Genomic DNA, 12364 nt, shown 5'->3' with positions numbered 1-12364 from the left:
AAGTGTTAAACCAGCTCTTTTGAGAGCAGAACTGGGAACCAGAAACTCTTGGGTTCAGATCCCTAGATAGCAAGGATTTGCCCTATGAATTTCCCAGTGCCACCTCCCTCCTTGCCCTGGAGTATGCAAAGAGAGCCCTCCACCCTCCTGCAACAGCACAGGAGAAAGGGAAAGCTGGTGAGAACTTGCAGCAAAGAAACACTCAGAGTAACTCCTCTCCTCTGCTCCATGTCCCAGCCTGGCCCCACAAACAGCCTGTTCTCTATAACCTGCACCACATCACCCTTCTCACTCCAGCAAAGCCCCCTCTTCGTTAGTGTCAGAAGGGAAACTGTGGCTGCCACATCCAAGTGTTCAAGTCCAGGATAGACAGGGTTCAGAGTAACCTGGGCAGGTGGAAACTGTCCCTGCCCCTGGCAGAGGGTGAAAAGAGATGAGCTTTAAGATCTCTTTCAACCAAAACCATTCTATGATTCGGTGAGAAAGTCCTGCCTAATCCATCAGGTTGAGCTACCCAAGTTTTGGATTTCCCAAAGTAAGGCCCACTTTGTGGCACCACACTGTATTAGAACTCTTGGTTTCCATGCTCCAATACCTCCAGCAGAAACTCCTCTGCTTCTCTTCAGCCCATCCTGCTTCCTGATCTCAGCTCAGAGGCAGGACCTCTTACACAAACCATGAACACCAGAACTGAAGGCATGGATGTGTGTTCTACAGAAGCAAATACAGCAAACTCCACCAATTCTCTGTCAAAACTGATGCTAGCAGTCACCGGCTATTGAGGACTCAGCCTCCTCAGGATGAGTGAGCAGACCTGATGACCCCAAGAAAATGAGCTTCTTTCAGTTTACTCCCTTGCCCTCCCTCCCTTCTGCCTCAGGAACACACATAGCTGGCTGTCTTTTGATTACTGTCAGAGACAGCAAATTGCCTTCATTTGCAGCTTGTTTTCATTCCATTTCTTGTATCTCATTATAACAATATCATTCACTGTCACCCTCCCTCCCAGCTGGGAGGGTAGAACAAAAGCAGTGATTATTTTGCACCATGATTCATTTGCCTTGGGTTAGCAGCTTAAATTAGGTTAGGCCACTCACTAATCCATGCAGAAAGGTAACTAGTTTTTTACAGGAAAACCAGCATGCAACACAGAAAAGACAAGTCCCTAGGGGGGAAATGGAACCATGCATTTTTTCCATGCATTTTTTCCTCTGTTACTCCTAAAGCACAATAGAAGAAACCAGTAGAATTGGTCCACTATGCTTAATGGGAACTGAATCAGAGAATTGCAAATCCTCAGCACTGTGTGGAAATCAGGCTGTCTCTCTACATGTACTGGACACACATTTTCAGAACTGAATAACTTCCAATTACTAATCATGGTAAATTCTAGCATTTATGTCTCCACTTTCATGGAAATAATATAAAGAAACATGCAAACAGTACGGTAGGGTGATGCTTATTTCGCAGACAGCCAAACAGACAAGCAGAGGTTAAGAGGTGACAATTTTTAAGGGGCAATTCTCACTGCCTTTGCTCAGAGACAGCCCTTTAGACAAGCTAGAGACACTAAAGCCAGCAAGAACGGAATCAGGCTGATCTCTTTGAATATTTGAGAGCAAATAACCCTTCAAGCTCACCAGAAATCCAACACAAAAAGACAAGACAAAAATTCTTAGTCCTGGATACACAAAATCACATGACCCAGTCTTACATCACTGCCTCCCACTTTTCCCTGGAGCATCACTTACTTTTCCTACACAGAGCAAAAAGTCTTCCAAAGATTAAACCCCCTCACTGGCTTAGAATCAATTCTGAAACAAGGAAAGACTAAGCAACCATGATTTCAGACTTCTATAATGCTCCTCTTCCTAACATTTGCCTTTGCAAAATGAAAGTCAGGAGTTTTGGAGCTTCAAACTCAGACAATTAGACTTTTGCACATGGCCATGACTATTAAATGGTTGTTCACCTCCTCAGAAAGCTGAAATCCCCTGCTCATTTTGCAGCTTATAAACAAAACAAGCCTCTCCCCAACCTTGCTCGTGACTCTGTTTCAGTTCCCAGTGTTAATTTGTAGTTGCTTTTCATTTAAAATTATACCCTGTCATCTTTGGAACTCCATCCACTCACTTCGATAATAAATGATAAGAGAAAATGGAATAAATTCTGCTTAATGAGGAAATTTTCACCTGGCACAGAGAACCTGGAGAAATCTATTAACTGACTAGAGGACCGCTGACAGCATTGAAATTATCAGGAGACCCTGCTCACTTCAGCAGAGCCCTCCCTTCTACTTGACCAGCTTTCATCTGATCCACCAAAAAAGATGCCAGCAGAAGAAACACTCTTTTTCTTGTCTCTCAAATCAGGCTCTGCTTCCTTTTAGGTACATTGTTAACTTTATGCCTATCCACACATTACTTAGGCACATGTAAATGGCTCTTGATCAAAACGATCAGGAATATTTTGTGAACTGAGAGCTGCAGCCTGAGCTGGGAGCATTTGGGACACAGGTACTGCATGTCCCAGTTCACATGCACTGTCACCTCTGCCTCACCTCAGAAGCTACAAATGGGGCTTGGATATGCACAGTGGAGCTGCAAAGGTGAACACATTCTGCCTCAGCCCATGGGTCTCCTCCCAAGTCTGAAGTGATTTAAGCCCAGACTAAACTTTAAGCCCAGTTTCACTATGGCAAGCAAAGTGGGCCAAACGTAAGAAATGCTGGAAGCAAAATGCATTATCCAGTCCTGGGAGAGCTCTTCCTGTCTCAGTAGTCATAGGCCTGCAGGGTTTCAAAAACCTGCTGAATTTCAGGCTGAATTATGTGCAAAAGCATATTCTTTCTCGTTTCCTCACTGTCCTGCTCTGCTTCAAGGCACCTAGTGGTTTCCTTGATTACTTCTGATGTTTTACAAAGTTTTGAACATGCTACAATTAAAATAATGAGATCATGGTATAAATTCTCTCCCTGCTCCTCTTCTCTAGGAGACAGATTGTTACCAGTTTTCCCCTCCTAAGACACTCATGAGATGACTGACAAAAAGCTGTCAAAGGAGCGTTTAAGGAAGCAGGAGCTGTAAACCAACAGCTCACTCACAGAACAATTGTCACTCCAGCTTTCTGCACCTATAACATTCTGGTCCCTGGGCTAATAAATCTCATTGTGGACATCTTGATTTAAGTAACAGGAACCTCACACTGTGCCCTAAGACCTGAATGACTCACTCACAAGATTCGGTGAGCTAAAGCAGCAGCTCACACCAAAAGACAGCCAAGAAATGGGTTGTGGATGTTTCCTGAAAGCCTGTTTTCTACCCCTGGTAAAAGAGGGCTTTGAGGTCTTCGCTGGGATGCCATGGTCCAGACTGCCCTGCCGCTAGCATTGCACACACTGGTTACAGAGACTTCCCAATGGCTTTTAAAGGCAATGCCTCTATATCCGCTGCATCAAGGAAAGCATATGTACTGCATTTTCACATATGTACAGATGCTTTTAAAGAAAATACAGCTGGGAAATTATTACCAGTGGCTCTACAAGGCAAACAGAAAACATCTTATGTTAGATCCACACAAAGCACAAACAGCAGTGCTGAATAGCTGCTTGTATTTTATTCTTCTCATGTACTGCATTCCAGACTTGTTCCCAAGCCTTTCATGCCCTACAGTTCACAAAGAAGACAAAAGAAATCTTTCCAGTTAGCCAGACAGGAGCACTACAAATATGTCAGTGATAACTCCTCGAAGAGCATAAATCAGCTCAGCCTCCGTTACCATCACTGGACCTGGTCTGCTTGATGCCCTCAAGACATGGGTGACACATTCTGACCTGTCCCAAAAACACAGGGGGCAGCAGAAACTGCTGCTGAGAAAAGTGGGGGTGCAGCAGGCCCTGTCAAAGTGCACAGGTTGTTGATCGCCTGAGTTTCTCTCCCTGCAGTGCTTCCCAGCTCACCTGCTGGTGCCAGGTTTTCATTCCAGCACTTGTATTTCTGTGCCTACTCCACCACAGTCATGCTCCCAACAAACAGCCTTGAAAGCACAAAATGCCAAAGATACACAATCATAATGTGCATACAATTTTTATATGTTTAGCAAATTGGCATGTCTGACCAGAATCCCCAGTTAGAGACATAAGTAGTGAGATTATTCCCCCCTGGTTCAACCCTCTCTGAATTCCCTCTCTTTTAGATAGGAACTAAACTTTGTTTATGAAGATGTGTCTCAGAGAGCCAGTTTCAACTGTGGCTTTGCAGAGAATCTAACCTTGGACCCACAGCTTGGAGTTGTTGGGGATTTTATTTTGTCTTTCTGTCTACTGGAGGAGGTAAAATGCTAGCTACAAATACTATGATAGGCTACGGTGCTACAAATATATGTTTAAAGAATATAGAAAATAAATTTAAAAAAAAAATGCAAAGATCAATTCAGCATCACAGTCACTCCAATGCTCTTTAAAACAGTCTCTCTTCATCTTTCTTGTCGTCTCCCTTCAGGTGTTGGAAGGCTGCAGTTCAGTCACCCCAAAGCTGAACATACAAATTATCTTAACCTCATTCACTTACCAGTGCAGATTTTCATTCCACTCTCAGTGCAGATTTTCACTCCGCTATAATTGCTCACACTTTTGCAAGAAAACTGTCAGGTACCCAGGGACACGGGCTCCCAAAGGCCTCTGTGATAAAAAACTTCTCCCATGGGCAACTGAGCAGAGCACCCAGCTACAAATGCTGGGCTGAAGTGGGTCTGCACCGTCCCACTTTTGTCTTTCCCCTTTGTTAACCCAGGTCTCTTTGGGAATGGCAAGAGTGAGAGTCAGGACTGCTCTTGCTCCTCTCAAGCACACAACAAGCCAGGAGGTGTTTTCTCACAACACCCACAGAGCAAGGACATACTTTCCTTCAAAAGCTCCAAAGTATAAAATTATCAGAATATGATTGGTGCCATCATTTCCCACTGTTAGCAGGTTGGCTAGTTCAGTATCTGCCAAAAAGACGATCTGCTGTTTCCATTAAGGTTAATTTGAAGAGTTTAGATTTCAGGTGACAGAGTTCAAGTCACTGCCAGATTGTCTTTGAGACTCTGGGTAAGCTCACCATATCTGTGCTCTGCTTTTCACAATGGTGGTTTATTATGCTCCTCTTTCCTCAACTGAATTCTATTTTACAGCCTTTAATCAACATTGAAATGTCCCTCTTTAAGCAATATACCCATACTTCTGTCTGCTGCAACATGTCTCTCCTGGGTTTTACTCAGATTTTCTCCAGCAGTGAACCTTACCCCACCACCTCGACTTTTCCCCCACCCCTATGAGCTCCCAAGTAATGGCAAATACAATCAACTGCAGGTTCCATTGCTGCAGAGATACCTAAGTGACTTAGGAACACAAATCCTATTGATTTTCAACAAGGTTTTCGTCCCCAAATCACTTGGGCCTAAGTGATGATTTCACCATAGCTGCCTACCTCTTTATCTCTGTTTAATCATGTTTGTTGTACATTGTCCTTGCATACAGCCACTGTTTTCAGGGATCCCAAAATCAGGAACAAATAAAAATAATCATGGCTACATGCAAAAATATCTTCACTGCAAACAAAGAATAGAGGTAAATTCCAAAATTCCCTTGCACCTAGGCCTAGTCAAGTATGCCTTAGATGTTACTTCTAAGCCTGAGTTTCAGCTGTTTTCCTGGGGATGCTTGGCATCACTGGACCCTGCTTCAAATCTGACTTGCTCAGGACTGGGTCCATAGCCAAGCCTAAAAGGGACATCTCACTGCCTGTTCCCTCAGACAGTTGGACATGGTCTGTCCAAACTTCCTCCTCCTTCATGAGCTCTCAGTGTGATGAAACGCCAGCAGGGTCTTTCCAGGCCCTTCTTCCCATTTTCCCTCACGGGACTGGTGAGGCCAAATCAAGGGAAAATAATTCCCAGATAACAGCACATCCTATTGCACTGCCACTGCTTCATACACCATCACTTATTCATGGACTGACAGCATGGGATTGTGCTTGCTCTATCCATGTGAGCATGCACAAGTGGTTTTATTTGTTTATGTGCATGTGCATGGTGGGGAAGGTTAAAATTACACTCCAGGTAAAAAGGTAATTGGTCAGACAACAATGAAAACCCTCTCAAATGTAAGTTTTCAAAATAAAAAATATGTGAGGTCACAGGAGAAACAGCAGAGGCACATGTTTGACATGTCTGTGATATTACTTGTTATTCTCACAAGTAATCTCAAAATGGCTTTCTTTTCCCAATTCAACTCAGGCCATTTGCTCTCCTGCAGCCACATCACATCTCTGAAACAACTTCTCCATCCTAGAGGGCCCAAAGGCAGAGTCAAATGGAACCACTGCTGCAGCATGACAAAGCTATACAGTCCCACCCAGCACGAAGCCCAATCTTCTTCAGAAAAATATTCAATGGGACAAAGGTAAATGGGGCAGAGGGTGCTTTTCCCACTCCCTACTGACTCTGCAAATGGCTGTCCTTGCCTCTACACCAGAGAGAATGCACAAACATTCACAGCTCTGACAGTTTTTCTTTCAGCATTGCATTATGCGACACAGCCTTTCACACATGTAAGCAGATCCGTTGCATGTATCAGTGCTCGCCTCTGAATCGCTGCACACTGCAAGGATGCAAGGCAGCATGTGGTGTGTGAGAGCTGCTTCCTGAACTGCTCTCAAAGGCCTCCACCTGCCTCTGATCCCCCTTCCCCATCTGTCTGCCACACCCACTTGTTCGAGCCCTTCGTTTCCTGTTGGCAGAGACCATCTCCCGGTTACCAGTCTCTACACTAGCTCTGCAGGGCCCAAATCAAGTCTTTTGTTACTCCAGCTGCATCCAAAACCTCACTGCAAAGAACCCCCAAACCGACACAGACACAGAAAGGAAGGGGTGGATCCATCCAAACAGCCTGTAAGCAGCAACAGTGCCCAGGAACACAGCAACTACTTCTTGTTCTGGTAACTGACTCTAACAAGAGAAAGATTGAAAGCAGCGATGGCATCACCTCTCATTCTTTTCCATCAGAAATTATCCTGTCGCACAGGTAGAACTCACGCCAGGCACGCTGGGGACTGGAAACAGCTGGCTGCAGGAAGAGCACATGTGTGCCAAGTCTCATCTGCATCACTCAATTAGCTTTTCCTTGGCTGTGGCAGAGATGCATTTCCTGACGTGGCTCGCTGGACTAGCCTCCTAGTTCAAGTCCCAAGTGTTTTTCCCTGGCTCTTTGCCTTCGTGCCTTCAGTGCAATGCTGCTGGACAGTCCATACCCTCCCTCCAGAGCAGGCTGGAAGGTAAGACAGATTTCTTGCAAAAGTGTGAGCATTTTAGTGGAGTGAAAATCTGCACTGAGAGTGGAATGAAAATCTGCACTGGTAAGTGAATGAGGTTAAGATAATTTGTATGTTCAGCTTTGGGGTGACCGAACTGCAGCCTTCCAACACCTGAAGGGAGACGACAAGAAAGATGAAGAGAGACTATTTTAAAGAGCATTGGAGTGACTGTGATGCTGAATTGATCTTTGCATTTTTTTTTAAAATTTATTTTCTATATTCTTTAAACATATATTTGTAGCACCGTAGCCTATCATAGTATTTGTAGCTAGCATTTTACCTCCTCCAGTAGACAGAAAGACAAAATAAAATCCCCAACAACTCCAAGCTGTGGGTCCAAGGTTAGATTCTCTGCAAAGCCACAGTTGAAACTGGCTCTCTGAGACACATCTTCATAAACAAAGTTTAGTTCCTATCTAAAAGAGAGGGAATTCAGAGAGGGTTGAACCAGGGGGGAATAATCTCACTACTTATGTCTCTAACTGGGGATTCTGGTCAGACATGCCAATTTGCTAAACATATAAAAATTGTGGCTTTATACACAATTTTTATAAACAGTAACATGTTACTGTGTGTAACATGTTATTGTGTATAAATATGTGTATGCTACGTGTACATCTTTGGCATTTTCCACCTGGTGAATTGTGCACATAAGGATCCTTATAAAGGTAACCCCTTTTTATCACCCTATCTGTGTCTGGCTCAGGATTTTAGTACCAGCAGAAAGGCATCAGCAGGATGAGGCGGAACAGGTTCACACTGACAGAGAGAAGATTTAGATAAGCTATTAAGAGAAAGTTCTTCCCTGTGAAGGGGGTGAGGCCCTGGCACAGGTTGCCCAGAGAAGCTGTGGCTGCCCCTGGATCCCTGGAATTGTCCAAGACCAGGACAGGGCTTGGAGCAACCTTTGACAGTGGAAGGTGTCCCCGCCCATGGCAGGGGGTTAGAACTTTACTACTAGATGATCTTTAAGGACCCTTCCAACCCAAGGCATTCTGTGATTCTATTATACCATCCACAGTCTGATTTGAATTGCAAGTAACCACTTCCAAGGGACACAACCTTGCTTGTGTCTGATAAAAATGCAAGGCTGGATACTGTGTGAGGGCTCTCTGCTGCCTGGGCACCACAAGGATGAAAAACTGTGTAGGGTGGGAGCAGCTACTGATCACTGGTCGTATAATCACCTGCCAGCCATTGCAGAGAGAGCGAAAGCAGCCTCAGGGGTATAGGAGGCTTCAGGAAGATTACCTTCTGTAGAGTGATGCTGGATTTATACCAGCTGAGGATGCAGCCAGCCTCTGGGGCATCATTCCAGAGCATGCCACTCCAACAGTGACAAGCTCAAACCGATTCTGCGTATGTTGGGGTTTTTTCCTCAGGAGCTGCACATACATGTTGAAGAGGCCAGATACAAATGCAATGTGACATAGATGTTAGAGGACTAAAACTTCTGCGGCCAAACAACAGATTTCTGCGAATAATCGAGCTACTCCTTCTCTTCCACGTCTCTCTCCACATTAATTTTTGTTTAGCTCCAGATCCCGGTCGTTGCGGGTGCAAAGAGAGCAAGAGCGGCTCAATTAAAAGCGCTCAGCTGGTCAAAAGGCAGAGATGAGGCAGGGGAACCGAGGAGAGGCTCAGAGCCGGCTGCTTCCGCTGCGCTCCCAGTGCCATCGTGTGGTGACATGTGTGGCCACAACGGGGACCAGAGGCAGAGAGGCTAACGACACTCGGCCAATAACTCAGCGAAGAGGCTCTCCCAGCCTCGTAAAACATGAAGGGAAAGCTCAAGTCAGCAAGATTTCTGTATTTCTGTACTGAAATACAGCCCATTCCTTTAATTGATTGCTATCTTTCCTGTCAGCTTTTATATGGTCATTTTTCTTGAAGGAAGAAGATTTATATTTAAATATGTCTGGAACCACAGATGTTGGGAAGTGTGGTACAAAAGCAATACTCACACATACAGCATGATCACAGGAAAGCAGAAAAGCTTAAAAATCAATAGTCCAGGCAGGAAATAAAATGCAGTGTATGTGACCCTCAGGTGCAGTAAGTCAGGACAAGCCCAGTGCTGAGTTTGAAAGCTAACTCTGTCCTTGGTACATGAGTTACTCATTGTAGGCCATCCCCATTCCCAGTCTTAGTCTCAGAGACAGTGAAGATTTTCCAAAATAAACCATAACTTCCATAATCCAAGGAGTTATTTTACCAAAAAGAGTGTGCTCAAAAGTTTTTGCAGACTGAGACAGTGAACTGGGTTTTAAGACAACGCTGTTTATTCCAAGCACTTGGATAAACTTCTCAGCATTGACAGCACCTGTGCTTACCATAAGTTTCCGAGCAGGATTCCCAGAAGAATTGCTGTGTCCTAGGACAAGGCTTTTTTACCTGTTCTCTTTCTTTAGGATCTTCTCCATGTTGGCTATGCTGCGCATCTTATACAGGAACCACTTGTCAATGGCTGTGAGTTTGTGAATGACATCCACGGGGACTCTGTTATCCAAGGCCTGCCAAAAACAGGACAGCACCAAAGAGCCCCTTTAACACATGCTGCACAAATCTAGATCCAGTCTGTAAACAGGTAGCAGCAGGTATATATCATAAAGAAAAGAAGTTTTGTAGATCGAGCAGTACAAATCAAATGTTCATCTACCTCCTGTCCCCACCTCCTGCAGCAACAGAAACTGTGCCCCAGGAGGAGTGCACGGAGGCAGCAGCCACTTTTCCCTGTGCTCTGCTTCCAAAAGCTGGCTTCTGTTTCAGTGAGAGAGGCAATTTGTTTTTCACAGAGCCAGCAGCCAGACAAGCTGATGGCAACTAGGTTGGATGGCCACTGAGAAGATGCTCAGCTAACTACAGGGAGCCACATTCAGGCTTCAGTGACCAATCCTCCCCATCTGCAACTCTTACCACTCAGGCCTAAATCTCAGGCCCACTGCCAACCCTCCTAGCTGCAAAAAAACCAGGAAGCTCTGGATTCTCAGCTGTGAAGGAATGTTTTGCTTTGGAGCATAAATCTTGATATACCCTTGAAATACAGGGCTAAATCAAAGCACGTGGCTTTGCATTACCTCTAGCTTCTCTCACTCTACCTCAAGATAATGTCAAGACCATCCAAATTTCCCTTCTTTCTTGCTGGGGTTATTGATGGGGTTTTTTAAATCAATTCTTTACAGCCATGGGATAAAAAGGAACCCCACAGAGGTATTATTCATAAGAGGTTAATATTTAAAAAAAACCCCAGCACCTCAGAGAGCCCTCAGTATGATGTATTTTCTATCAGTGCAATTTCTTGGGTCTCATCAGTGGTATACAGTTACAACTCTCCTGACAAAGCAACTATAATCAACCATAATGATAATGCCAGCACAGTATCTTTGCTGAGCTAAAGTAATCAGGCTCATTAATTTCTTACCATGCTTAATTGTTTTCTTGCAGGGCAGCATCCCTGGAACAAAGCCAGAGCAATGCCATTGAAGAAAATTCCAGAATTAATCCAGGAATGAGCTTGGTCCACTGCCCCCCAGCATTACTGCCCCGAGTTATGAAACTTTTGCACAATGTTGGTCTCATCTCCATGTGCTTCAGCAATGGGGAGACCTGCCAGCTGAGAGAAACGGCTCACTTCAGGGAGGCACCACCCACATGGACAAGGGATGGCCAGAGCTCTCTGCAAAACACTGACATCACCTTCTGCCCTTTCTAAAGAATTCCCAGGCAGTTTTTGCCTGTATCTCCCTCTTGCAATTATCCTCTCATTCTGAGAGGTCACAACTGCTCACTGGAATATCCTGTGTGCTCATAAGCAGTGATGAAAATCCCACATCAGTGGGATGTGAGCAGGTCATTTTTTCTGTCCATCTATTTTTACAAAACACATGCAGGCTTGCACATCTTCAGGATCTCCAATTCTCAGTCAATGGTCCCTGAGCCACACAGACACACACACAGATAGCATGACCACATGCTCTTAAACTGGTTAGGACACTTTTTAAATAAAGTGCTAGGATCTTCAAAGGAAACTGAAAAAAATGTATTCCTTCCACTTATTCATCAGAGGAGGGGCAGAGAAAATCAACCATCTTCATCCCTGATGCATAAATCTGGAGACTGGGAGAGAAGAATGAGTTTGCAGACATTTCTTGCTCCCCATCACCACACTCCAGGGGTAAATCAAGTTTCCAGGCAATCACATAGAATTTCATCAGGGAGGCCCTGAACTCCAATGGCTTTCCTCTCTTTAAACTTATATGAAGGAGCACAGCCAAAATACACCATGTAATTAGGAGGAGAAAGACACAGCAAGACAGTGTGATTTTTGAGCTCTGCTCAACTTCAAGAGCATCCCATCCATTAGGGACTGGCCCACACTGTGCAGCCAGGGGGTTTACAGGATTGCCTTCACACCAAGAGCCATGGAGCAAGCCTGGCCTCCAGGCCAAGCAAGGGAGGGCAGCTCAGCTGCCTTGTTTTCGCTAGGGCCAGCACTCTCATTCCTTCAGTTCCATGCTGGCTCCTCACCAAAGAAGGTATTTAGCTTCCTATGGACATCAACACAAGTGCAAAGTGCACATCTGCAGTGTGAACAGCGAGGAGACCCAGGCCTTAGTGTGAAACAAAGCATGCTCCACAGCCTAAGCCTTCTGAGGCCACTTGTATACAAGCTTAAGAGGAGCAAAAAACACCTGACACAGCTCGAGCATCCCTGCTTGTCAGGCTGTTCCATCCTTGCAGCACTCCCACTCTAGCCAAGGAACAAGTCTCCTCTATGTCAGCCTCTCTCCTGTGCCTTCCTTTACATGACAACAGGGAGCCCCACTACAGCAGCAACAGCTCTGAATGGCAGCTGAACTCCCTTTCCTTGCACCTGAACAGTTGCTGTTGTCATCATGCAACAGGCAAAGGAGAGAGAAAAAGTAGAAAGCCTTGGAGGGCTGACTAGTGGGATTGGAGCGGGGAGAAGACAGAAAATACAGTGCAAGTCCATCCTGTTTCAAATGGAGCTG

The 12364-nt window shown here is 45.0% G+C and overlaps 1 protein-coding gene across 1 annotated transcript in view; it reads right to left on the bottom strand.

Annotated features, from left to right (window-relative positions):
• Positions 1-12364, bottom strand: part of CPS1 (carbamoyl-phosphate synthase 1) — a 92655-nt gene that overhangs the window by 39790 nt on the left and 40501 nt on the right. Inside the window, exon 22 of the mRNA XM_040069433.2 lies at positions 9747-9865. Coding sequence (XP_039925367.1) covers positions 9747-9865 — 119 coding nt within the window. The remainder of the gene's footprint in view (positions 1-9746; positions 9866-12364) is intronic.

The sequence above is a fragment of the Hirundo rustica genome, chromosome 7 (genome assembly GCF_015227805.2).
Source record: "Hirundo rustica isolate bHirRus1 chromosome 7, bHirRus1.pri.v3, whole genome shotgun sequence".
NCBI classification, from domain to species: domain Eukaryota; kingdom Metazoa; phylum Chordata; class Aves; order Passeriformes; family Hirundinidae; genus Hirundo; species Hirundo rustica.
This window is presented reverse-complemented; position numbering and strand designations above follow the sequence as displayed.